The following is a 27951-nucleotide window of genomic DNA, read 5'->3' on the forward strand; positions in this document are numbered from 1 at the left end:
TGAGTCAAGAACGTCTCTCCTCACTTCGGCTGTCCGAGGCGTTCCTGACTCTAAATTCCTCGCCAAGCCTCTGCTTGCCCCCCGACCCCCCAGCCAGGTATACAAAGAGGATGATTTCCACAAGCCATGTTTATTTAGGGGTAATTTGCCAAAGGAATCATTTGGGTTGGTTTTTGTTTCTGTGATTCTTCCCAGGGACCCCTCCACGAAGAGCACCGTCGAAGCGGAGGATCTGAGGGAACGCTCGAGGCCACCACGGCCGCTCGGCCAGGGTCCCCAGGGCCAGCGTCCCAGGCCGGAAGGACCGCATCCATGCTTCCCTCTGCCGGGGCCTGTCCCTCCCAAGCTGTCCAGTCTTTCTGCCGGGTTCTGAACCCTCCTTCTTCAGCCCTTCGACCAATGAGGCAAGAGAACAACTCGGGGGGCTGCGGGGGGGGGGGTCCCGGAAGGACCAGCCGAGTAACTCAGGACACACAGAGTCTCTGCCATTGCTAAGCACAAAAGGAACTCTCTTTTCTTCTCAAACGTCTGCTCTGGCTTTAGAATTCCCCCAGGTGACGTTTTTCAGGTGGGTTACTGGGTGCCGACCTCACAGAAGGCCAAACTGGGTGCTGTCGGGGGCAGGGGGAGGGGGAGGAAAGAAACAAAGCACACGTGTAAGTATTTCCACCAGAATAGTTGCCAGGTACTGAGCGCTTTCCATCCGTATGGCCCAATTCTGAATTTCACAAGCCCTCCTGTGTGAGAACCTCACCACCTGGGAGGTGGGTACTACGATTCCCATTTTAAGGATGAGGAAACTGAGTGTCAGGTTAAGTTACTGCCTGTGATCATCCAGCGTCAAAGTCACAGAGCCAGGAGTCGGGCCCAGGTCTGTCCAACTTCAAAGCTCGAGATGTTAAGCACTGGCTGTCCGGCCCCAGAACAGGGACACGACGCGGTGCCCCTTCCTCTGAAGCAAACGTAATCAATTCAACAACAACAACAAAATCAAAGGTTTGTTGTCTCCCTGCTCCCTAACCACATAACGCCTCTCTGCCCGAGATCTCCCACAGACTGCCTGTGGGCCTGGATTCACCCAGAGGCTTCCTGAATTGGGAATCTGGCCTTTTAAAACAACTTGACCGGCCTCTACAGGACTTAAGAGTCTTGTGGCTTTGGCCTGTCACCACACTCGCTTCACTGGACCCGTTCCCGAACGACAGAAGTGCTCTTTTCCACAGAGTCTCAATGAAGCGCCTCCGCCAAACACAGGGAAAGCAGGCCTCACAGGTTTTAGGCCACCGGTCTGTGCAGCTGTCAGCAGTGGGTGTCCGAGAGGCCGCACAAGGCCAGGCAGCGCCGGGAGCACCAGTGGTGATCACGGGAGAAGGACGGTGGGGGAAACGGGACTGCACACGACTCCCGAGGGGGGAGACTGTTCCACTAGGTGGAACACCGCCAGGCCCCGATCTTTCTCCGCTGCCATCATGTGTCCTCAGCGCTGGTGTGATGGGAACACACGCAAGCCACCATCCCCCAAATGGAGGATGCCAGCCTTCCCGAGCCCAGCAGAACACTGCTCCCTGCATGGCCTGGATGCCTATTACCAGCCTACCGATAGCACCGTGCCCACTGCCAGCTCTCTCCTTCTGTCCTTACTCCTGCTCACTACCAGGTGCCTTTTTTAGGTGCTGCACTTCCCGGGAGTGGAGGAAGGAGACAGCAGGAATCCGACTCCATATTATTATATAGAATGCAGCCTTCCTGGCAATCACAGGATGTCAGAACAACATAAGCCACAGAATTTAAAAACTTAAGAACTGGAAGGGACTCTCGGATCAGAAGGAAAGTTGCGACACAACGTCTGTCCAAGGATCTGTGGTACCTTCTCTTTTAGGTTCTGCTTAACCTCTAATGAGGCAGAGGCACTTTGCTTCTCCCTGACAAAGGTGCCTCTTTTCACCACTGAAATCAATCATCGTTAGCCCCAATGACCTTTAAATACTCAAGACTGGGTATGAAGGCAAGTTTGGTGTCACTCTTCTATCCAGCAGACTGTCCACTTCCCGGACTTCCCTGCTACATAGAAAAGTCTCTGCCCTCAGCAGTCACCTCCCCCAGGGACCCAGCCACGTTGCCACGTCTTTGCCAGCTCCTTTTCCACCCTCTGGACACCTGGCCCAGCTGGGCCCAGAAGCGCTCTCACCATGGTCATGTAGGTGGCCTCTGCTTTTCCACTAGATTCTTCTTCCTCAGTCTGCTCCCGTGTGGCTATTGAAGAGTAAACATGCTTCTGGGGGCGGGGGCAGGGGGAATAGTATAAACATTACTAAAAATCAGTAAATGTTACATGCCAAAGAAAAAAGCCATCTACAAGTATCCACAGGGCGTCGACACCAGAGGGCTATTGAGAGCCAGAAAAATGATCATTGATGATGATAATTCAATCCCCAGTCTTCTCAAAAATTAAGAAAATTGGCCAGTCAGCAAAGAGCACTACCTTAAGAACCAAATTCTTTGCTTCAAAAGACAAACCTCTTTGCTTGGACGGGCACTTTAAGGTAGCAGCAGGGAACCCTTGTCTGGCCAGATTACTTGTACTTCGTGCTTACTTCCTTCTAATTCAAGGCACGGCAGGATGACACGGCAACTAACCAGGGCCAGCTCTTCAAGAGGGTCTGTAGGGCAGGGACAGCCCTCGCTGGACCTTGTATCTGTGAGGTCACTGGTACGCTGTGATTCACATTCCTGTCCCTATCTGGGGAGGTGATGTCATCCAGTGACAAACTCCTGGTCTTCTGGAAGCCCCTGTGCCATGTTGTGACAATCCTACCCTTGGGTCACAAATAGGGCAAAATATGGGAAAGGAAATATTCCAAGAGGAGTTTTTAAAACAAGGGAGGGAGGGAGGAAAGGGAGTTCAAGGAAATGAATTCATTTCTCAGACCCCAATATAGCTCCATGACAAACTAATATGGAAGAAAAAGTTCTTCCTGATCCTCTTTCTTAGGGTTCCCGAATATTTAATCTGAACCGTTAACTCCTTCCCATAACTCCTAAATGTACCCCAATTCTCCCTTATGCTTCCACAGCACCCAGAGATCATGAAGCCCTTGCAGAACCTCAGGTTATCTGAACCTTAATACAGTCAAATATGTTGGTCCTCATCCTCATTTTACTGGGGAGAAAAGTGTGGCTCTGGGAGGTGGCAGATCTGGGCTTGAACAGGGATTTTTTTTTTTTTAAGATTTTATTTATTTATTTGTCAGAGAGCAAGCAAGAGAGAGAGAAAAAAAGCAGGGGGAGCAGCAGAGGGAGAGGCAGACTCCCCCACTGAGCAGGGAGCCTGATGTGGGGCTCTATCCCAGGACCCTGGGATCATGACCTGAGCTGAAGGCAGACACTTAACAGACTGAGCCACCCACACGTCCCATGAACAGGGATTTTCTGACTCTGAGTCCAGTGCTCTTTCCTGTGGCCCTACCAGGAGGCCCCATGGACCCACCCCACTTCCTCCTCGGGGGCTCTCACTCTGGTGATGAAGGTTTCCCGAGCCCCTCTCTGTGCCCAGCACTGGCCAGCATGCTGAGATGTAACACCAAGTAAGACAGGCCACGGAGAAAGACAGCGATGCCACCTGGATGATGGAGCCATATCCGCCCTGCCCTCACAGGGCACAGCAGCAAAACGGAGGTTTGAGTTCTTTCCTTACCTCTGGATCAGCCTTCTTTATGTTCTCCAGGCTTTTTACCAGGGTTGTGGAGGTTACTGAGCTGCAAGGCAGGAAAAGCAGGTGGAATTAACCGGCCGGCACTATATACGCAAGGGGGCCGGCCTGAGACCCCACCGAGGGGGACCCCAGAGGAGGAACTCTGCTCTCTGGGTTCCCCAGCTCGCCCTGAAATCTGGGAAGTGCATCTCTATGGCAGAGAGCAGTGAGGCATTCTGGAGGGAGTCTGGGCTCAACAGCTTTGCCTTCTCTATCTCCTAGCTAACATCGTTCTGTCCACACAGTTTTTAGGAATTAATAGTGAGCGCCGCCACAGGATTCCATGTTACCAGAATCCAGAACTGGGGAGGCATATATAGCTGAGCCAGCAGGGGGCAACCGAAGCTCGGTGATGGGGGGGAGACGGCCAAGCAGAAATACCGCCACATCGCCCCCCTCCTCCCGGCCCCCACCCATGCCGCCAGCGCTGGCCCCTTCCCAGCCCTTGGCCTTTGATCTCTTGACCATCTGCCTTCTGCATCTGCCACTGAATATACTTCCTTTTTTCTGTTTTGGCCTAAGGTAGAGCTAAAAAGAAAAAAAAAAATGGGGTTGAAGCTAGAAAAGAAACCATATATATATATATTTTTGGTCCCAAAGTGGAAGAAATCGTTTTCTCATACTTTCTCATTATAAGGTTGTATGCTCTCATTGTAAAATTAAATTCAAATAGTAAAGAAACAGAGAGAGTTGGAGGTTGAAGTCCTGGTAAACCTCCTGCCCTTGTGGGACCTACCTTGTCTTTTCTCTCAAATGGCACCACTGCACTACTGAATTATTCTTTCTCAACACAGGCCTACGTGTGCTCACATAAAATATATCTTTTTGTGTATGCTGCTGCAGCAAGCATTATCTAATTTTCTTTTTTATAAAGATGAGATCATATTACACACTACACATGGGACACCTTCCACGTCATTACATCCGGGATCGAGCAATATGTCCTGAAGTGGAACACTGATTCAGGGAATCGTTAGCTGACAATCACCGAGGATGATTTCCATGTTTAATTATCATCAGTGCTACAGTAACCGTGTGTACAGATGTTAGTGTACCAGCCTGGTTGTTTCTTTAGGAGAAGCTAGTAGATGTGGAATTACTGATTTCATTGTGAGGGAAACTGAGGCCCAGAGCAGGGAGGTGAGTTGATATGACCATCTATTTCTGGGCTCAGGGCCATCTGCACGCCCAGAGCGAAGACCCTCGGAGAGGCCAGCCAAGTGCAAACCAAGTCAGAGAGGCCCTGGGGAACAGAAGTGCAAACCCAGCAGGCCAAGTGCTTTTTGTAGAGTCCGTGTCTTGTGGGGAAAGGAGACTCAACAGGCAGCACCTACAATGGGGGTCTTTGCCCACTGACAGCATTTCGGCAAGAGGGCTGGTTTGCCCCAGCAATGGATCCCATCATCAACGGGTGGGAAAATGGAGGGACACGGGCCTGCTCACCGCCAGTGAAATGCGGCTGCCGCATCGGGGCATCTGGGCATTTTGGAGATGCTAGGAGAAGGGGTGATGAAATTCAAGAGTTTAACAACATATTTCAACAATAAGCAACTTAGGACCTAAGGGCATCCATTCAAAAATAGCCTCTCAGAATTAGAATGTGGCCCTTTATTTATTTTTTAAGATGTTATTTATTTGAGAGACAGAGAGTGGAAGGTGTGATCGAGGAGAGGAGCAGAGGGAGAGGGACAAGCAGATTCTGCACTGAACATGGAGACCACATGGGGCTTAATACCACGACCCTGAGACCATGACCTGAGCCGAAATCAAGAGTTGGACACTTAGCGCACTGAGCCACCCAGGCACCCTGGAATGTGCTCCTTTAAATAAGCCCCCGACGACCCTCAAGATCCAATCTTCCCTGTGAAGTGGGTATTGTGGATAATTCAAAGACCACTTCTCTCTGGCATTGAACGGCAGCTTATAGCTCTCGTATAAGATTTATACTCTTAATTATGCTCCCCTCAGAACCCTGTTTACAAAAGAGCTGATAATCTCTGTAAAATACCAAAATGAAAGAGGAGGGTGTAAGGCCATGCAAAGTCTTCCTGGAACACAGCGAGTGGAGGGTTAGGGTCACTACAGAGATGACTTCTAACGTGACAACCACGGACGGTTCTATTTAAAGTACCCGCTTCTGTGAGGATGGCACAGCGAGAGCCCTCTCACTCTTCCGCTTCAGGCTCGAAGCACCGCCGGCCTCCCGACCCAGCCCTGTACCTCTTACTCCTGTGGGTCCTCTTCACGATCAGTATCAGAACAGGGAGCAGCAGGATAGTGCCACAGACAATCCCCACGATGATCACCAGCTGACTGCCACCCAGGATCTCAGGTCTGAGGGCTGCTGGGGTCACCGATGCTTGGGAAAGGAGAAGAGCAATGAGAGGGTCTCAATATTCCAGAAAAGAACTGTGAGTCCCACCAGGAATTTGGGGGAGAAGTCCAGACTTCACCCTACGCTGAAACACCGGGACTCCAGCTGTCCCCATTCAATGGAGAACCAAGTCTGGCCGCCTTGCTTATCCCTACCTACAGTGTAGATTAAGGTGGGTGGGTGACAGCAGACATTGATACTAACAATTCTACCTTAAAATAAAATAACAGACGTTTTAGAGGCTTCAGATCTTTCTGTGAGAAAGTGATTGGTTTCAAAAGCCTATATGGGACAACACTCAGACCCACAGTCCTGATACCAGGTGAAGCATTTCTACCCATATGGTACCCTTCATTCATTTCTTCAGTTTACTCTAAATATGTACATAACCACTCCTGGGTGCCAAATATCACTAGGCAAAGAAGCTACAAAGACAAATAAGACATGGTCCCTTCAAGGATGGGGACAAACATGTTGACAGAAAACCACAGACTGCCATAGGGGCCATGACAGAAGTCCATATGGGAAGTCCAAAAGGGTACCCAATTCTACGGGAAACAGATGTTGAGAATTTCTCAACAACAGTGTTAAAGTTTAAAAGTCTTAAGGAAACATCAAGTTTGTTGGGCAGACAATATGGGAAAGGGGGCACATTACACACAAGGTCTGGAGACCCAAGAGGATGGTACTTCCAGAAATTAGAAATAGTTCCGTGGGTCTGGCTCAAAGCTGCATTTGTGGGCAAGGTAGGGAATTAGGCTGGACAGATGGCAGAGTCTCCGTCATGAAGGGCCTTGATTATCCCACCCAGGAGTCTGGCTTTCTTTCTGTAAATGATGGAGAAACCAACCACTGAAAGACTCTGAGCCCCAGGACAGAACGTTGAGATTTGTGATTTAGAGCAACGGCACGGAGAGCTGCAGGGAGAGTGCGAGCGGGGCTGAGAATGAGAGCAGACACCAGCTGGAGGCCTACAGGACAAGACAGAAAGACAGCTAGAGTGTTATGCAGGACTGGAAGGGAGGCGTACTCAAAGTCAGTAGTAGAAACGACAGACCTGGTTGACCTGTGAGATTGGGGGTCATGGGAAAGGGAAGAATCAGGTACAACTCCCAGGCATCCAGCTAGGAAACTGTGTAGAGGGTGATGGCGTTGATGGAGGTGGAGGAGACGAGCCGGGGAGAGGAGTGCAGAGGTGGGTTGGGATATGTTGCATATGAAGTGTTTGTGGACTATCTGGCTAGAATTTGGATGGGTACATAGATGGATTAGACAGGAAGGAAGGGAGGAAGGGAGGGGAAGGAGGAAAGAAGGAACAATGAATCCAACATAGAATATATTGTATATACAGAGAATACAGCGTCCAATACTACTGGGGTAAAGAAGGCCGAGGACGGGCAGTTAGAGCCACGCTGGTGACCTAAGCTAGAGCAGAGGCGGAAGCAGGAGCCAGGATGCAATGCACGAAGAAATTAATGGGAAGTGAGAGAGGAGGCACCACATATGGTCTCTGAGCAAGCTGCTTGGCTAGGTCAAGATGAAAATCGAGAACTGATTGAAGTGAAGGACACACAACTCTGAATATACTAAAAGTCACCGAGTTGTAGGCTTTAAATGGGTGAATGTATAGGATGTGAGTTGTTTCTGTTTTAAGACAACGACACAAGATAAGAGCTAAAGTAGACAAGGACAGAAGGTGAGAGGAAGAGGTGAGCATATTTATAGGCTAGATGGCAGAAGCCACTAGAAAGCGTTAGTTTCCCGAGACAGGGAGAAAATGCCACGTGAGAACAGAAGTCTAGATGAGCCCGGGGTGGAAGGGAGCCTGGCGTGGTGGGACAGACAGACAGGGGAGGATGCGGGCAGATGGAGGTAGGCCTGGAGAGGGGTGGGCTGGGGGCTTGGAGGTTGAGTGAGCTCCCATTCATGGTGTGTATTTTCCCTGTGAAATGGAAATAAGACTTCTGAGAGTGAAGAAATCCATCTGTCCCACTTCCCCCTCCAGCTGGGACCCTTTGCTGTGTGTGTGTGTGTGTGTGTGTGTGTGTTTTAAAGATTTTATTTATTTGAGATGGAGAGAGAGGGAGCATGAGTAGGAGGGAGGGGCAGACGGAGAAGCAGACGTCCTGCTGAGCAGGGAGCCTGATGCAGGATTTGATCCCAGGACCCTGAGATCACGACCTGAGCCGAAGGCAGCTGCTTAACGGCTGAGCCACCCAGGCGCCCCCCCTTTGTTATGTCTTAAAACGAGGTGCCTCCAGAGACTCAAGTCTCTGGTCAAAGGTACTGAGGTGTGTTCCCTCCTCACCCATATCCCCACCCCCAACAAACCACAGACGGGCTCCAGCAAAAGGCAAAGTCTACAGGCCACATCCTGACTGTTAACTGTGTTACTGTTTAACTTTAAGCCCTCACTTATCAACCTCTCTGGGTCCACACAATTGAGTCTTTATTCTCCGACACACCACTGGCTTTAATGTACAATGTCTGCCAGAATAGAGAAGCTTTCATCAGCGAACACCTCTATTTTGGGTTCTGGTCCCTTCCTGTTTTCTCTCTGCTCTGTTCTGTCTCTCACCAGCTCAGGGTCATTTTCCCTTCTGCTACAGAGTGTACAGCATCCAAGGAAAAAAGACCTTGGACATCAGCCCCAATCCATCTCTGAGCTCCTGTATTTTTAAATCAGTATACTAGATCAGAAGGGAGTGAGTTCTGGCAGAAGGCTGGAGTTCACCAAATATTAGCTCCCTCGTCTTTGAGACACCCTCAGGGCCAGAACTAGAGTGAGGCAAGCAAGGTGCCTCGGGCTCCAGATTGAAGGAGGCATCACTGTGAAGGTCACGTAAGTCCAGGGTACGAGGACTTGTGTCAGGGTCATGGAAGTACAGCATCTCAGAGTCATGCCTCCTGCAATTTCGCACTCCCGATGCCTCTCTGACCTCACCCTAGTCCTGGCCATGCCTCCCAGCTTGGAGGCCCCTCACCCCTCCCCAACCAAATGTCAGATACTTTGGGGCTCTTTCACGATCACATGCAGCGCAGTGGTCTTCCTGAAGGTCAGGTTCCCCAGGTGGATACTGCAGGTGTAGCTTCCTCTGTCAGACTCCTTCACTCCTTGCAGCAGGATAGACGCATCATTGCGGGAAGTGTCCCCCACCAGAGTTACACGGTTCTGGAAGCGGCCCCAGTTCTGGGAGTACCCCACAGGGACACTGAGTTTGGGGTAATAACGTAACACAACCTCCTCCTAGAAGGGAAAGGCAACATATGAGCTTGCAAGGACCATCAAAGATGGGGCATGGGGAAGGTAGAGTAGGAGGCTCTTGGGACTCATAGGGACCTGAATGTGTGGGCAGTGAAGGTATGATCAGACAATATGAGACATCATGAGTCATGCACACACACCCGTGTGTAGCATGTGTAGCTGTGAAGGACATACCAAACCATGAACAACTGTCCCACTGGCAGAAAGGCATGAGGAAGAAAATGGGACGAGGGGCATTCCCTTTTTGTACTTTACCAGGGAAAGGAAGTAAAGGCACACCTTTACTTCTTACGGCGTTTCCAGTTGGATTTCCAATAGGCACTTGAAACATGTCTAAAACTAAACTCCAAATTATTCCCCCAAACCAGCTCCTTCCAGTCCTTTTTGGTAAATGGCAAAGCCTTCTTCCAGATGCTCAGGCTAAAAATCTTGGCGTCATCCTTAATTCCTCTCTTTCTTAAACTCACACTGAAATCCCTCAGCAAATCCTGTCACCCCTACCTTCAAGACAGATCCAAAATCTAGCCATTTCTCACCTCCTCCACGGTTATCATTCTGGTCCAACCCACCCCATCCCTCACCTGAATTCCTGCAAGGAGCTTCTTATTTGTCCTTACTCCCAACTACAGTTTATTCTCAACAGGTGAGCCCTTTGAAATAGAAGTTAAATCATGTTACTTCTCTACTCCAAACCCTCCAATGGCTCCCCATTTCAACTAAAAGTAGAAGACCCTCCATGATCTGCTCCACTCCATCTTCCTCTTTGATTTCATCTTCTACTTTTTCTTCCCTCACCTATCTGTGTCACTTCATTCCATCCACACTGGCCTTACTGCTTTCCTTGAGTACTGGCCTCAGGGCCTTTGCACTTGCTACTCCCTTTCCCTGCGACACTCTTCCCCCCAGAAATACACATGGTTCCCTCCCTCACTTCCAGCAGATCTCTGCTCAAATGTCATTTTTTCAGGGAGGCCTCTCTGACCATCTATGTAAAAACGAGAACCACAAATGCCTGTTTTTTTGTTCTCCATAGCTCTATTACCTGACATATTACATATTTATTTCTTCATTATTTTACTGTGTATCTCCCTTGATCTTAAGTCTCCCATCAAAGCAGGAGTGCTGAGTGTCTGCCACATTTGTGCTTAAAACACTTGTTAAATGAGTAAGTGTTGGAATTTTTAATAAAGAGAAGTAAATATTACTATTTTTAAAAGCTTTTAAGGAAAGGAAATAGGTATACAGACATGAACATGAACAAGAAGATCTGGTCCCTAATATCTTATCTGTTGTGTTTTGAATTCACAGATCAAAATGTCCTTTCTTGACCTATTTTCTGCTGTGACCCACATAGTGGTAGACATCTAAACACATGACAAGCTCCCAGAGGTGGACCTGAGACTACATGTAATTTCCCACACTCCATCACAATGCCACCCTTTCTCACCCACTCAGCATATGGGAATCAAGTGAGTACAAATGACTTTTTTATAGGGATGACTGGGAATATGTTAATAGAAAAGCTACTTCGCACCTTAATTTTTATTAGCAATAAGTGACCTGGGATCTCCCCCACAACACACCTTGACCCATGCACAGAGGACATCGCCATGCACAGAGGACATCCACCAGTCTAGTGAACTAACTTGCCACTTGCTGCTTCAGAGTTCCCACAAACCATTCCATACCCTGGCCCAGGACCTACTAATCCCAACATCAAAGCACCTATAAAGACAAAGAAATTCCTTCCATCCCATAAGTGGGGCAGTGGGACACAGAAGAAAACTTATCAAAATAATCCAAATAAAAACAAGAATACAATCATTCTTATGCCTAGCCCAGAGCTTAGAGACAAGGCCACAGAAGCCATCCCCCTCCTTCTCCCCTGGACTCTACAAAGAGGGGATGGGAAAAGAGGAAGGAAACTCAAATGCAGTGGCCAAGACACATAAAAACGCTTCACAGGGACGATCTAGCATATGTGTCCCAACAGCCCAACAGGCTGAGCAGCAGCAGCCAGAATATCGTCCTCTTCTTTGTCATCTTCATGAGAGTTATTTTTCCCACCACGGAGTCAAAGCTGCCCAGCCAAGTAGCACTTCTGACAAGCTCCAAAGCCCATGTCACCTAGAGCCTAAACTCTCCCTCTCCCTACACTGTCCTGACACCGTCGGCCAGGCACTCCACTACATGCTGACGGTTCCTCCTCCTTACCTTGGTGTGCTCTCCTGATGAGAATGTCCAGTCTACCTTGGTCATGCGTTTCTCTTCTGTGCTCTGGAAAACACACCCCAGCTGAGCCGAGTCACCCACGTGGACCATGAGCTCTGGGGATAAAATGGTAACTCAAGTCAAACCCAAGGTAATGTCTACAGAAGTCAAAGAACGTCCACAAGAGCTCATGCTTAGCCAAAGCTCCTCAGCCATAAAATCAATGTCACCACTAAATACTGCACAAATTCACTCCACAGACGAGCTAGATGATCCTGTATGGACGAAGTAGTAGCCAGAGGCCTCCCACTCACAGGACACCCCATGAGTAAGAGAGTACCCATAGCTACCCACACTTATCAACTCTGAGGGGTCTTCAAACTACAACAAACACTTTGTGATTCCCTTTAGTTCCCTGCTCCTTCCCCTTTTCTAGAATTTCTCCTAAGGCTCCGCTCCAGTTCAAGCTATGCTAAAGGAAGTACGAAAAATCTTGAAGCCCCCCTTTCTATTCACCAACTTAGACACCCACACCTGCGGAACGTAAACAGGAAGTAGAGAGTTATATAACTTTCATGCTTACGTGTAACCCACCAGCTCTTCTAGCTGAAAAACTGATTCACAGGCGATTTTCTTCAATTTCTTATATTCTTTTTACAAGTTGTCTTAGGACTTGCTTAGGATAGTTTTGGCTACAGTACAGGTCACAGGACTGCTTGCTAATTAGGCCAAGACAATAGACAGTTTTCCTCTTGATTCTTTTTTCTGTTTTAATCCCTGCCCCCACTCCCTCTGGAAGATCCCTCTCCCCCTGCTTCAGGCTTCCCAACTCCTAGGCTCTTCCTTCTGCTTATTTGTATGAGCAGCTGACCCCATCATATGCTTATTACATAAGTCATTTTGAGGGGTTCCTGGAAAAAAAAATTAGCAAGGCATTTCTGGTTTTTCAATAATGTTCTACACAAATCAACCACAAAGTCAGTTGAGAAATGAAAGGTAGGGTGGTATTTAGGGAGACACAAGCCTTAGCAAGTCTTAACTGGACAGAATTCCTTCAAAAGCACATCAGGCAAAGCTCATGAAGGAACAAACAGTGCATAAGCTGACCTTTTCATGGGAACTGTTTCTCTGGGAAAATGTGAACTTCCTGCCCAGCAGGAGAGATGCATGATAGGAGGAAACCAAGAGAAAATATTATGAACTTGAAACTCTATGGAGGGAATCATTTTGAAAGTAATAAAAATTCACTCCAAAGAACATCAGTGGGGGGGAAGTCCCTCTAAATCCAAAAGTACATTAAGAACTGAACTTTATTTTTTAAATGTAGTAATAAGGGCACCTGGGTGGCTCAGTTGGTTAAACATCTGACTCTCGATCTCAGCTCAGGTCTTGATCTCAGGGTCGTGAGTTCAAGCCCCACACTGGGCTCCCCACTGGGAGTGGGCATGGAGCCTACTAAAGAAAAAAAAAAACAAGGGCGCCTGGGTGGCTCAGTTGGTTAAGCCACTGCCTTTGGCTCACGTCATGATTCTGGAGTCCCGGGATCGAGTCCCACATCGGGCTCCTTGCTCAAGGGAGAGTCTGCTTCTCCCTTTGACCCTCCCCCCTCCCATGTTCTCTCTCATTCTCTCTCTCTCAAGTAAATAAGATCTCTTTAAAAATTATATAAATACATAAATAAATAAACAAGATAAAATAAAATGTAATAATAAACACCAAACGATTCTGTACCTTTCATGGTATCAGGCATGTGTCAGACACCGTGTATATAGCATGTCAGCTAGTCATTACAGTATTTTGAGATATGCGCTGTTGTTCTTCCATTGTCAGAGGAAGAAGGTGAGAGAGCCCAAGGGCACATGGTCCGTAAAAGGCAGAGCCAGCACATAAACCCAGGCCTGAGGGAAGAAAAGCCCAAGCTCTCACTCACTATTCTGTGCCACCTCACATCAGTGGAAGGAGAGATGATTCTAGAGCAAAGGTACAGGAAGTTAACATTATTTTTATTTGCAAGAATATTGCCTATAGGGGCATCTGGGTGACTCAGGTGGGCTAAGCGTCTACCTTCGGGTCAGGTCATGATCTCAGGGTCCTGGGATGGAGCCCTGCATCCAGCTCCCCACTGAGCAGGCAGTCTTCTCCCTCTCCCTCTCCCTCTGCCCCTCGCCCCCTACCCTGACCCGTGCTCTCTATTTCTCTACTCTTTCTCTCAAATAAGTGGAATCTTTAAAAAATTATTTTAAGGGACACCTGGGTGGCTCCGTGGGTTAAAGCCTCTGCCTTCAGCTCAGGTCATGATCCCAGGGTCCTGGGATGGAGCCCCACATCAGGCTCTCTGCTCCCCTTCCTCTCTCTCTGCCTGCCTCTCTGCCTACTTGTGATCTCTGTCTGTCAAATAAACAAATAAAATCTTTTAAAAAGTTATTTAAAAAATTTTTAAAAGAATACTGCTTATCGTATTTAAAATAAGAACTATGAGAAAAGGAAGTGAAGGAGTAGAAGCATAGAATGATTATAAACTGATGAGTAAACTTTGTAGAAAAAAGTATAGAGGCTTCACATGGGGGAAGACAACCTCTGTCAAGCAAGCTGAACAACTTCCCAGTGGTCACCAGGCACATTTTGAGGAGTTGGCTCTACCCCCTTTCTGGCTAGAAGGAAAAATACAGGTTGCTCCAGGGACTAGTGGGGAAGTTATGTGACTAACCCTAAAATTGCTCTGGACTGTTTCCATGGATTCTCCGATTGTGAAACTGGCTTTCAGTTCATGCCTTCTGTGTCTCTTCAAAGAGAGAACAGCTGCCCATATTGTACACCATGCTTGTGTCTGGGCAAGGCATCAGAAGACAAAGCAGATAGGAGTAGCCCAAAGATAATCCTTGGAGAAACACCTGATTCCTTTCCTCTTTCTGGAGAAATACAGCTTTGAAAAGCAAAAGAAAAATGTCAATCGTAATCAGAGGGGGAGATGAATCATGAGAGACTACAGACTCCAGGAAACAAACAGAGTTTTAGAGGGGTGGGGTTGAGGGGATGGATGAGCCCCATGATGGGTATTAAGGAGGGCACGTATTGCAATGAGCACTGGGTGTTATACGTAAACAATGAATCATGGAACACTACATCAAAAGCTAAGTACTGTAGGGTGACTAACACAACATAATTTTAAAAAAAGAAAATAAAATAAAAGGGGCACCTGGGTGGCTCAGTGGATTAAAGCCTCTGCCTTCGGCTCAGGTCATGATCCCAGGGTTCTGGGCGTGAGCCCCACATCAGGCTCTCTGCTCAGCGGGGAGCCTGCTTCCCTTCCTCTCTCTCTGCCTGCCTCTCTGCCTACTTGTGATCTCTGTCTGTCAAATAAATAAATAAAATCTTCAAAAAAAAAAAAGTAGGAAAAAAAAGGTAGGAAAAAGGAGGAGAGAGGCCAGGGGCCACCTTCTACAATTCCTTCTACAATTCCAAATCCAGTTTTTTAGAAACTGGATTCAAGTGAGGGATGGTAATTCAAGAAACTCACTCATTTGCCGAATGTTTATTGATGCTTCCTCTGTGCCAGGCATGGTGTCCAGGGCTGAACAGAGGACAGAGAATACAGACCCACACGAACAGGGAAGACACAACCGGACAGGTGTGAAAAGTGTCACCAACGAGGAGCACCAGGTGCTCCAAAGGAGCTCACTCACAGACCTGACCCAAACAGCTGGGGGAGGGGAGGAGGTCCAGATTTTAGCTCCCTAACTAGACTGCAAGCTTTCCTGAGGCCATGAACTGTTCCCTCAATGCACACTTTCAAAGAATGTAGCTAATTCTTCAGTCTTCAAACTTTTTTTGAAGCAGCAGAATTCTTTCTTTTAAACAAACTCTTAGCTGGCAGCCCAATGAATAAAACAGGAAAAAGAGAAAGGACTTTGGTTGCAGTGGAGGTAAGAGCCTAAGGTCCTACCTGACCCAGTCCTCTATTAACCCCCTGGCCTGTTCTCACCCTCTGTGCAGCCTAACATGTTCGATGAACCTTCAGGCTTCATCAGGGCACAGCTTAAAACCACAGTCTACTAAAGCCACTCCCTCCATTGACAAATGGGAAAATGAAATCCAAAGAAGTTAGAGAGATCTCATCTCTTTTCTTTCCCCAGAACTAACCATAGGAACCTACGAGATATGGACATGGCATCAGTGTGGATAACTGATGGGAAGCACCAGGGTAGAGTAAAAGGAATAGGGACTTTGTTGTCGGAGGTGCCAGGGTTCAAGTATCAGATACGCCATTTAATAAATACGTGTGCTTAGGCAAGTCACATCTAAGCCTCTCTAAGCCTCAGTGACTTCATCTGTAAAATGAAAGGATCAATACCTCCTACACAGCATTTTCACGAGGATGGACACATGTAAGGTAATCACAAAATAATCATTCTTAGGGCGCCTGCATGACTCAGTTGGTTAAGCAACCAACTCTTGATTTTGGCTCAGATCATGATCTCAGGGTTGTGAGATCAAGCTCCATATGGGGTTCAGCGCAGAGTCTGCTTGCCCCTCTCCCTCTGTTCCTCCCCGCACCCCCCTTAAATAAATCAATAAAATCTTTTAAAAATAATAAAATAAATAATCATTCTCATTATTTTTATTTAAAGAGCACCCATTATTGTGGATTCACTCTGTGGGACATATCTGGACCAAAGGCTGGCATACGTTCAACAAAATCTATTCCCTTCCTTCTCTGCACACAAAATCTCTTGCCCCTTCAAACTCCTCCTGCCCATTCACATACCTTTGGGCTCCTCTGGTAGTACATGCAGCACCACTGCTTTTTTGAACACCAGGCTCTCCTTTTCCAGCCGGATTTCACAGGTATAGGTTCCCTGGTCAGCATCTTCCACATTTTGGAGCAGGAGAGAACCATCATTGCGTAAGATGTCCCCCACCAAACGCACACGATTCTGGAAGCGCCCCACAGGCACACTGAGGTTGGCGTAATAGTACAGCACATAATCCTCCTGGAGGGCAACACAACGTCGGGGAAAATCTAGAGTCACTGGCACCAGACCTAGGAGTCTGGATCCAAAAGACCCTGTTCTGTGCTGGTGGCAGCATCACTACCACCATCATCACCACCACCAGCACCACCGTCATCATTACCATCACCACTACCACCACCACCATCATCACCAACATCATTATCACCACCACCACTACCATCATTATCATCACCACCACCACCATCACCACCACCATCATCATCACCATCACCACCCTCACCACCATCACCATCATCACTACCACCATCATCATCACCAACACCACCATCGTCATCACCATCACCATCATCATCACCACCACCATCATCATCATCATCATGATCAAAAAGTACTTGGTACCAGTGAATAATAAGATAATAAGAATAGTAAGAATAATAAGAAATAATAATAAGAATGTGCCAGGCAATGCCCTAACTAGAACAAGACCCGGTGCCTTATTTCATACAAGGACAAATTGTGAAGCATAGTCATTTCTTACAGTTTAAGGTAAAATGTAATACCCACTCTGAAGACCACTCTGGGGATTCAACTCAGAATTTTTGAAAACCTTGTCTCCTGTTCACCCTATTTTCTGCCATGACCCCTGGACTGGATGGCATTCAAAGGCATGATGCAATCCCTCAGACTGGGAGTTGTGATCATCTCTGGCTGGTGTGTTAGCTGTTGCTCCTCCCCGTTCTGCCCTCCTCTAAGCAGAATATCACACAGCCTGAGGAGTCCTCCTCAGGGCGTGGTTTCCAGGCTGGGATGGGGAGCCCTGGGAAATCCTTTTTTTTTTTTTTAAGATTTTATTTATTTGCCAGAGATCACAAGCAGGCAGAGAGGCAGGCAGAGAAAGAGAGGCAAAAGCAGGCTCCCTGCTGAGCAGAGAGCCCAACATGGGGCTCAATCCCAGGACCCTGAGATCAGGACCTGAGTCGAAGGCAGAGGCTTAACCCACTGAGCCACACAGGTGCCCCCAGAAATTCTTATTTCTACTTATGCCATGGGCCTATCCCTCTTATGATAAAAAAATACTAATACTAATAAAAATTTGAGTGAGAATAGCATTATAGGAATAACATGCTATGAGCTACAGAAAGTATTTCACCAGCAAACTTTGAGACCTTACTGTTAGTAACCCATTACTTAGGATGTATTTTAAAATGATCCTAAGATACAAATATCTCCACTGAACCTCTGATGAGGTTTATATACTGTTTCCCACTCCGAAGAGCTCCCATGAAAGACCCTCCCTCAGCCATGCTACATCAGCCGATCCCAACACTTGAACATTTGAAACAGCCATGAAGGAGAGAGAGGTGATGCCCGAGCACATAAATGGGGCATGGAATGCTCAAAGAATCTGGCCCTCACCCCCATAAAAGATTCCTGTGACATCATTCTCATGCCTCTTCTGTCTAGACCCACATTCTCACCCTTCTCAGCCCTCCCACCCATCTATACTACTCTACAAAGGGCAGACATCAAGAAAAGAAACAAAAAGAATTTTATGTGCATGTCTTCCATTACTTCTCAATGACCCAAGAGGTAAGCGTTACCATTATGATAATGACCTTCCTCTCCACAGACGAGGAAGCTGAAGTTCAGCAAGGTTGAGTAACTTGCCCAGCTGATGACACAGCCAAAGGGCCAAGCTAGGAAGAGGCCCAGTTCTGACAAGCTTCAGAGCCCAGGCTCTTGCAACATCATCTCATGACACCTGATGCCCTGGCTCTCCCTCTCCCCGCCTCCCCCCGTCCCTTCTCCTGACACCGTTGGCCAGGGCTTCAACCTGGCGTGCTCTCCTGATGAGACCATCAGCTTACCTTGGCGTGCTCTCCTGAAGAGACCACCCAGTCTATCTTGGTCACACGCTTCTCTTCTGTGCTCTGGAAAACACATCCCAGCAGGGCTGAATCACCCACGCGGACTGTTAGCTCAAGGGAGGAAACAATCAAGTCATTCAGGCCCAAGGAATAATCTACGGAAGTCAAAGGCAAGAGGAGATATCGTTTAGACAAATACCCTCAACAACAAAAATCAGTATCAACACTAAGTAACTCCACATCTTCCCTCCCCAGATGACCCGACATGGACGAAGTCCTCAGAGGCCCATCACTCAAGCCAGTATGACATTCCCGAAAGTAAGCGAGATACTCTCTAGTTACACACAAGCCAAGTCAGAGGGGTTCTGCAATCTTCGTTCTGTAAAAATGCACGTCTGCTCCTATTCTCCTAGCTAGACCCTTCCCCATTTCCCAGAATTCCTTTCTCCAAGCTCCTTTCTAAAGAAAGAAGAGAAACCCTGACATCCTCCTTTCAAGTCATGAATTTAGACATCCATAAACAGGAAATGAGATGTCTCTTGCTCCTAGTTTCCCATGGGTTCCCTATTTGAAGCCAATATTTTGGCTTTTTTTTTAATATTTTATTTATTTATTTGACAGAGAGAAATCACAAGTAGGCAGAGAGGCAGGCAGAGAGAGAGGGGGAAGCCGGCTCCCTGCCAAGCAGAGTGTCCAATGCGGGGCTGGATCCCAGGACCCTGGGATCATGACCTGAGCCGAAGGCAGAGGCTTTAACCCACTGAGCCACCCAGGCGCCCCAATATTTTGGCTTTTTTTTTTTTTTAAGATTTTATTTATTTGACAGAGAGAAATCACAAGTAGGCAGAGAGGCAGGCAGAGAGAGAGGAGGAAGCAGGCTCCCTGCTGAGCAGAAAGCCCGATGTGGGGCTTGAACCCAGGACCTGGGATCATGACCTGAGCCGAAGGCAGCGGCTTAACCCACTGAGCCACCCAGGCGCCCCTATTTTGGCTTTTTAAAGGTATTTTTGGCTTCCTCCCTTTTTTCCTTTTCTTTAGTTCCTTTTCAAAAGCTTACTCTGACTTTGCTGGCAATTCTGACTGTCCTAGAGGTCCTTGTAATTAGGCCCATACAGGGGCACCTAGGTGGTTCAGTCGGTTAAGCATCAGATTCTCAGTTAGGGCTCAGATCTCATGATCTCAGGGGCCTGGGATCGAGCCCTGCGTCAGGCTCTGTGCTCAGCCCAGAGTCTGTCTGTCCCCCTGCTGCTCCCCCCACTCACTTGCACATACTCTCTCTAATAAATACATAAAATCTTTAAAAAAAAAAAAGAAGAAGAAGAAAAAGAAAAAGAAAACATTCTTTAAAAAAAAAAAAAAAAAGAGGCCAATCCAGAGCACGGCTCTCCCCTTGAATTTCCTTTGTGCTTGTCTTCTCCCCACCTTCCCATTCCAGCTTGGCCATTAGCCCTGGCTGCTCAGCCTGAGGGTGTTTTACAGCATGCACCACTCTGCTATCTGTATATTCCTCAAGGCCTTTCTCTTTTCACTAAAAGAGAAAACCATCACACGGATATTTCTGTTTTTATGAGATGTGCTCTATGCAAAGAGACAACAACATCAAGAAAGCCACGTTTAGATGCTGGCCAGTTTATGTGGAGGACGAGCCAAGGGAACACATGTGGGAATAAACAGAAAGCGTGCCAGCCTTTCCGTGCAAGCTGTTGGCCGAGAGAAGACAGTTCACTTGCTGCCCAACAGCAGGCACACAGTAGGGAAGACGGAAAAGAAAACAGGAATGCTAAACCCTCCAGAGGGGCTTGTTTTGAAAGAAATCAAAATTAGCTCCAAAGCCAATCTGGAATTTTCCTATAAGGAAGAGCTGAGCAGCCTGACGTGTGGTTAATGGTGGAAGAAGTGTGCTTAATCTACTATGGAGAGCACTGTATGTGGAAGTAAGTGAAGGGTAGCTAGAAAGCAGGCGTAGCCATGGGAGGGAAGAGAAGCTTCCACATCTACAAAGGGTCACCTTTGTAGAGAAATGGCTGAAGAAATGACATTTTCTACAAAGGAGGGAAAACCTCTCCACAAAGAAACAGAACGCCCCCTGATACCACCAAGTCACTAGCTCCAAGAATGGTTTGTTAACTCGGGCTGGGACGGTAGAAGCCTGGGCTGCTTCCCACACCTCTGAGGCAATGTCTAAAGACCCCACCCGGAGCGGGGTGCCTGGGTGGCTCAGTGGGTTAAAGCCTCTGTCTTCGGCTCAGGTCATGATCCCAGGGTCCTGGGATCGAGTCCCACATCGGGCTCTATGCTCAGCGGGGAGCTTGCTTCTCCTTCTCCCTCTGCCCTTCCCCCTGCCTGTGCTCACTCTCTCTCTCTCTCTCTGTCAAATAAATAAATAATAAAAAAATCTTTAGAGACCCCAGAGCATGACAGCTGTGAAAACAAATTCTCTTAAATACATCCTATTTTCCAGGGAGGTAAGGTTGGTGTCCGTGTGTCTGTCTGCCTGGATGCACACTCTCTGTTCCCTGGAATTACAGCAAAGGCATTTCTTTTTTTACTTGGCTGAGTCGGTGTTTAGGTTACTATGCCCAGGTACAAATAATAATAATAATAATAATAAGATGATGATGATGATGATGATGATGATGATGATGAAGAAAAATAAGAGACAATGAGAGCAAAGAACATCCTGAGTCATTTATTCCTCCCACAGAGCTAGATCTGTGGATAAAGAGAAAAGGCTGGGAGAGAGGTGAGCAGCGTAGAGAGAACCGCTGAGCCACAAGCAACAGCCCTGAGCACAGAGGGTTTGGAGGGTTCGAGAACAAGAGAGTCCACAGCCAGAGGAGGTTTTTAGATGGAAGCAGAGTTTAAGGAGAACTCTGAAGTGTCAGGAAGGCTTAGGCAGGCTTGCCCAGGAAGGTGAGGAGAGGAAAGTTCTTGGCAAAAGACTGTGAAAGAGCCCGGTGCATTTGCAGAACCACGAGAAGGCTGGAATGGCAAAAGCGTGAATACAGCTGTAGGGATTCTGGGCTCTCCAGTGATTTCATTTCCTGATCTGAGACTAGCTGTGGTTTTCAAGTCACAAGTGAGAATCCAGGAATGTCAGCGAGACACTTTCTTTGTAGCACAAAGGAAGGTCCCAGAACCCCCAGCTCAGGACCCGAAGGCCTCTGGTGTCTAACAGAAACAGTGGAAGATTCAGCTTTTCACGAAAGAGTTTGCTCCCCGGTTTCAAAAACAGCTGTTCCAGCAAAATGCCAAAGTTCCAGGTTAGGGTTTCCCGTTTTCAACAAACCAAGGGGGAAATGAAAATATATAAAATTGGCTTTTGAAACTGCACGAGACTTACAAGAAATCAAGTCCCCTCCTTGGTCCCTTGGTTTCTACTTACCCAGTAACACTGGCATCAGGATGAGTTTCAGTGGGCAAAACATGCTGCTCGCCAATTTTTCAATCTTTAGATAAAAGAAAACAAAAATCAGAAAACCACATCAAGAGAAGTTTGTTAATTTAGCAAACCCACAGTCAGTGTGCCTCTGTGGGCCCAGCCTCAGAGCCTCTGGGATGCAGCCCCGAACAAAAAGGGCAGGGTCCCTGCTCACGTGCAGCTTGAAACTGGGGGGGAGATGGGGGTGGGAGGAAGAGGCAAATGAATGAACAAGAAAGTGGCAGATGCTGGAATCTGCTTTGATGAAACAAAACAGAGCGGTGTTTGGAGAGTCACTTGGGGGCCGCTTTAGACTGGCTGTAAGGGAAGATTAAACGAAAGTGGCTTTCGAGAGGAAAAAAGCAACTAATTTCAGGATATCCTTGAGGCGACAATCTAGCAGTCCTACAACCTCAGGTTTCACGCAAGCAAGAGATTACAGGAGACTCAGTGTGAAAGTTTTGCCTATCTATCCAACTAAATTAAAATGGCTACTTTTTTTTAAGATTTTATTTATTCATTTGACAGAGAGAGAGAGAGAGTGAGCACAAGCAGGGGGAAGGGCAGAGGGAGAGGGAGAAGCAGACTCCCTACTGAGTGGGGAGCCCCATGTGGGACTCAATCCCAGCACCCTGGGATCATGGCTAACGGCAGATACTTAACCATCTGAGCCACCCAGGCACCCCCAAAATTGCTACTTTTAAACATACAGAGAATGTTCAGGACATGTGGGAAAGGAGATACATAAATAAGGAGAAAATTCCCAATCTAGTTAATTCACCAAGCCCTATGGCAGAAAGAAGCTGCTTGAAATGTCCATGTTGAGGTTTTGGGGCGTTTTGCCTTTTTTTCCTCACTTTTTTTTTTTTAAGAGAGGGAGAGAGTTGGGAGGGGCAAAGGGAGAGGGAGAGAGAGAATCTTAAGTAGGCTCCATGCCCAGTACAGAGCCAGATGTGGAGCTCAATCCCAGAACCCCAGGATCATGACCTGAGCTGAAACCAAGAGTCTGATGCTTAACCAACTAAGCCACCCGGGTGCCCCTGGCCCACATTTTCTTCATGAAATAGAAGAAGACGAACTCCAAGGAGTTACAATCCAACCAGCCTTGAGTTCCTACCAACTACTGTGGCTGGTTTCAGTCATGACCCCTGCACCCCAAACATCCTGCCACTGAAGGAACTCTACCTAGAATCTTCCAGAAGGAAAGGTCTCTTCCCAGTTCTGCTGGGAAGTCTAGCACATATGGTAGCCATTTTAATTTGTTAAAAATAACTACCTAAGAGAGTCCTCATTTGAGTACTAACCAACAAAATCCTCCATCAGGAAAATCAGGATCAAACTGTTCAAGGAAGTCCCATCCTAGGACCCACTAATGAGAGATGTCATTGGCCTTGCTCAACCTCGGTTCCCTTGCCTATAACATGGGATAATAATGCAAGGATCAAATATGATAATGTAGATAACAGTGCTTTGAAAAGAAGAAATCATTATCACATAAGATCCTATTTTTCATAACCTAAAACCAGATAGGAAATAGAATTTGTTGTGTTAGAAGAGATTTGGGTTCTGAGCATCTACCTTTAGGTGGAATGGCAAATGATGAGTCAGAGTGAACTGGAAACTTTCAAGTTTCAATTTTTGAATCCCATCACAATGTAGATAATAATTAACACTGACTCAAAAATACCAAAAGTCACATTACATTTCCCCCAAACATAAGGACATCTGATGAAAATGAAGATCTCTCTCAAGATGGCCTCAGTCTTCTTCTGGCTCTGATGCCCATCCCACCCCACACATACATGGGTGAGCATGATAAAGAACTTCCTTTATAGTGTGTCATGGTGTCAATTCACCATATCTGGGACTTCCGAGATCCCTGCACTTTCTGGGTGCGTTCTTCTTCAGGGAGTTGGTTGTGCTCCCCCGTCTGTCCAATGCACCATCTGCTTGGAGGAGGAACAACTGACTTACAGGTCTAACACCAAACCCCAGTAAGTCTAGAATCTCAAGAAGGACCATGCATTCTTGTCTACCAGTGCCCCGGGTCTGTGCCACCGCACCAATAAGGTGCCCGGTGTAGGCTGCGTAAAGGCTGCTGGCTGCCAACGTGACCATCACATTGAAATCGACTTAGATATCCTACAACTAGGCCATTCTATTCTAAGAGGACACTGGCGATCCCAAAGAGACTCTGAACCTAGTCACCAAACTCAAGTCACTCAGAGCCACACTCAACCCTTTGCAAACAAATTTTAAGAAATGTGCAAACAATCTAATGAACAGAAGATACCATTTTTGGTTCAAACTACTCACACGCACCATTAGAACTCTCTGTAAATGAAGAGAGGAGCAATGAATTCATGGAAAATGCACTGAATTTCTCAAAAATTCTCCTCCTGGGTCAGACCTTCCATTAACTAATCTTTTACTCTCTGGGAAATTGTTCGATCTCCTTAACATTCGAGGATTGGACTTCTTCTCCCTCCTAGTTAATATAGGAGCACACTAGAAATCAGTCCTTGATGTGCAATAAATCACTGAGGGCAATGCACCAGGAACCGCCTGAGCACCCCACAGACTGACCCACTTGATCTTCACAACAACCCAACGAGGCCTCACAGATGGGGAAACTAAGGCACATGTGGGTGAAGTGATTTCCCTAATAATGCTCAGCCAGTGACAGGGCCAGGATTGAAACCCAAGCATTCCCGATCAGAACCTGTCCCCTCACGACGCAGTACTGCTCCTCATGTTTGGGAAGCTATCCCATGTTTTAGGACCCAACTTCCCTGAACTTCGTTTATCCCAACAGGATGAATCTGCTCCCCTGACTGGATGCTCTTCCCGCTGCCGGCTTTCCCCAGTGAACCCCCGTGCAGCTTTCAGATTGCAAGCTAACATGGTCTCCGTAAGGACAGCTCTCCTGAGCCACACTTACCAGGTCAGAGTCCCAGCCACAAGTTTAAATAGTTCTATTTCTCTTTCCTTCAGGGCACTTGTCACAATTTCTAATTCTCTATTTACTTGTGTGCCTGCTGGATTAAAGTCCTGCTCTCCACCCTCACCTCCCAAGACTATAAGCTCCAGGAAGCCAAGACCTGAGCCTTTGTCCCTCTGCATGTCCAGTGCCAGCGCAGAGTGAGGCCCAGGGCAGGATCGGGAACCGCTCATCAAAACAGAGAACAAGGGGCGCCTGGGTGGCTCAGTGGGTTAAAGCCTCTGCCTTCGGCTCAGGTCATGATCCCAGGGTCCTGGGATCAAGCCCCGAATCAGGCTCTTTGCTCAGCAGGGAGCCTGCTTCCTCCTCTCTCTCTGCCTGCCTCTCTGCCTGCTTGTGATCTCTGTCTGTCAAATAAATAAATAAAATCTTAAAAAAAAAAAAAAAAAAAAAACAGAGAACAACACCTAAGAGGGCCCAGGACACTTCAGTCAAGTTTCGATCTCCTTTAGTTGGCAAATATTCAGAAATTCCTATCATATGTGTGTGGGGGGTGTGTGTGCGTGTGTGCGTGTGCATGTGTGTGTGTGTGTGTGTGTGTGGATGGATGCCGAAAGCTAGGTCCTGAATGTATATATCTGGATAATGAAATTCAGAATTTTACATACACACAGACTATCTATATAAATGGATCTCCGTCTTTCAAAATCCAACCAAAGCATTAGATGCTCCTTAAGCACATTCATGAGACTCCATTTAAATTCTCAGCTTCTTCCCCAGATCCCACCATCTCCTCAGCAGGTTTCTTGAGGTAATTCTGCACAGTTAAGGCAGCTCATATGGTGGCCAAACATTTTGACCTGAGCTCACGGTGTTTTCACAACAGAACTCCTGGCAAACATCTTTTGTCACCCCTGGGGAGTTGTAACTATAAGGATCCCCTTTCCCATTATTAACAGTGTAGAGGAATTGTTTCCCTTGGCACAATGATGGCAAAAAAACACCTTCAGAAAAGAGACTCATGACAATGAGACTACCACACAGGATGTGAGAATGATCCCCGAATATTACAAGACAAGATAGGGAGAGGTGCTGTCTCTGAGTGCAGCCATTTGCCCCCCATAAGGACAACGAACCACTGAGCAAACAGCAACTGCACAGCCTTCCTTCCTATAGCCCGCCTCCCGCTCCCCTCCCCCTTCCTCACCCCCCACTCCCTCCATGCTAAGTCCTCTCAGTTTACCGTGGCCGCACACCTCCAGGCTCTCATTGTTTTTAGGTCTATGAATCCATGTAACCCCTCTACAGTGTGAACTTCTTGAAATGCATCCTCATTTTTCCTTCCAAGACCACTTATCCGACATTGGGCTGGGCGGTTACATGGCTCCATGTAAGACAGTCTCAGTGACATTGGTCACCCCTCTAACCTGAAGGGGACTTTGGAAATCATTATTGCTGCTCCCTCCTCTACAAAAGGCCTTCATGAGGTCAGAGCTTTGCCAAGGGCATGACGAGCAAGGACATGAGTCTAGCTCTCTTGAGAGGTTTAAGTTTCTGGCTTCTTAAGGGTAATGCCTGTGGGTAATGCAATCGGTCGAGTCCCGACTATTGGTTTCAGATGGGGTCATGATCTCAGGGTTGTGAGATCGAGCCCCATATCCAGCTCCCCACTCAGAGTGGAGTCTGCTTGGGATTCTTTCTCCCTCTCCCTCTGCCCCTCCTGCTAGCATGTGCTCTCTCTCTAACAAATAAATAATTCTTAAAAAAAAAAAAAAAAAAAACATTGACCTGTCTAGGGTTGGGAGAAGGGCAACAGTGAGGGAGAAGTGCTGCCGTGAGCTAAAGGACAACTGGTCAGGAGGACAGCTGGTCAGGAGGACAGCTAATCAGTCACTGCTCTACCTAAAAAACACAGGCAACTTACAAGCTGAAGTCCTACGACCACCAGCATCATCTGCTCTTTCATTAAGAGCAAACCTCTTACCCCACTTTTCTCTGGGGATCTCATCAGAAGTGACTACACTACAGAAAGGAAAACTGCACTCAGCAGCCTACCTTATGCCAGTTTCCTCCTACAAATGTGGTCATCAAATTAAAACCTTCAGAACCAGCCTTCTCCTGAGAGACCCAAGTTTTCATCACTTCTTAAGAAATGCAAAGCAACGGCTTACCCACGATGAGATGATGAGATGATGAGACGCACCCAGGGGAAGCAACACAGTAGCTCTGCTGAGTGCAGTACCGGAGTCCGACTCCAGAGACTTCTGCCTGACGGAAGGTCAGGCTCAGAACAAACCAAATGCATACATTCTGGGGTAGCTATAGAGATGCAAACAGGAACCTCTACAACAAAGTTCTCATTTCTGTCATCTGGCCCACGGCCCAATTCTTATTTATACCTTTGTTCTAAAAGGGAGTAATAAACTCGACTTACTAAGGAGAGCCTGATTCCAGACCAGAGCACGTGCTGTCTCCCCTTCTAGATTATAAGCTCTCTGAGGGTGAGGTCTCCAATGGCATTGGGTAGACATTCTCCGAGAAAGAAACCAGCTGCATGCAAACAGAATACAACAAATTTAAGATGAACACAAAATGTTTTGTTCTGTTTAAGATACAGTGACCCCCAAGTAAACAAAACAAAACAAAATAAAAATAGAGTGGCCTCTCATTTTTTTCTCTCAACAAAGAAGTGCAACATAGCCAGGCAATCACACAGTCCCTGCCTCCAAAGATAGGCCTGCTCAGTCCTCCAACTTACCATGTTGATCTCCTCTGACCAGGAGACGTCAGCATTTACAGGACACAGTAGTGCGTTATCCCAAGAACCCCTTGGGCGATTTGAACGTCGTAGATAAGAACTCAAAGCTTCTTCACTTCGAGACATCTTTTGCTTGTAAGTTGCCTCTTCAAAATAAGTGTTCTCCATACACACCTTCAACCTTGGCTTGACCTACACATGGCCATTTTTTGGAACTTGTCCTGTATCATTCAAAAAGTTGTTGAAGGGGCACCTGGGTGGCTGTCAGTTAAGCGTCTCTGCCTTCAGCTCAGGCCATGATCTCAGGGTCCCGGGATGGAGCCACTCATCCATCTCCCTGCTCAGCGGGGAGCCTGCCTCTCCCTCTCCCTCTGCTATTCTCCCCCACC

At 47.3% G+C, this 27951-nt stretch overlaps 1 protein-coding gene across 3 annotated transcripts; it reads right to left on the bottom strand.

Moving 5' to 3' along the window:
* Positions 1-111: 111 nt before the first annotated feature.
* Positions 112-27857, bottom strand: JAML (junction adhesion molecule like). Of its 3 annotated transcripts, XM_047690286.1 has the most exons (11): positions 27563-27857; positions 27239-27354; positions 21828-21891; positions 18443-18597; positions 16367-16592; positions 11605-11717; positions 9135-9372; positions 5972-6110; positions 3695-3755; positions 2189-2275; positions 112-611 (listed from the first exon to the last, which is right to left on the bottom strand). In XM_047690286.1, exons 3-11 carry the CDS (start codon positions 21868-21870, stop codon positions 540-542), a joined length of 1134 nt encoding a protein of 377 aa, XP_047546242.1. In that variant the 5' UTR covers positions 21871-21891; positions 27239-27354; positions 27563-27857; the 3' UTR covers positions 112-539. The 3 variants fall into 3 exon arrangements, with proteins under 3 accessions (XP_047546242.1, XP_047546241.1, XP_047546240.1); XM_047690285.1 differs by lacking the exons at positions 27239-27354; positions 27563-27857 and adding an exon at positions 26976-27108; XM_047690284.1 differs by lacking the exons at positions 27239-27354; positions 27563-27857 and adding an exon at positions 26860-26952.
* Between the last annotated feature and the right edge of the window lie 94 nt (positions 27858-27951).

Source organism: Lutra lutra, chromosome 10, assembly GCF_902655055.1.
Source record: "Lutra lutra chromosome 10, mLutLut1.2, whole genome shotgun sequence".
NCBI classification, from domain to species: Eukaryota; Metazoa; Chordata; class Mammalia; order Carnivora; family Mustelidae; genus Lutra; species Lutra lutra.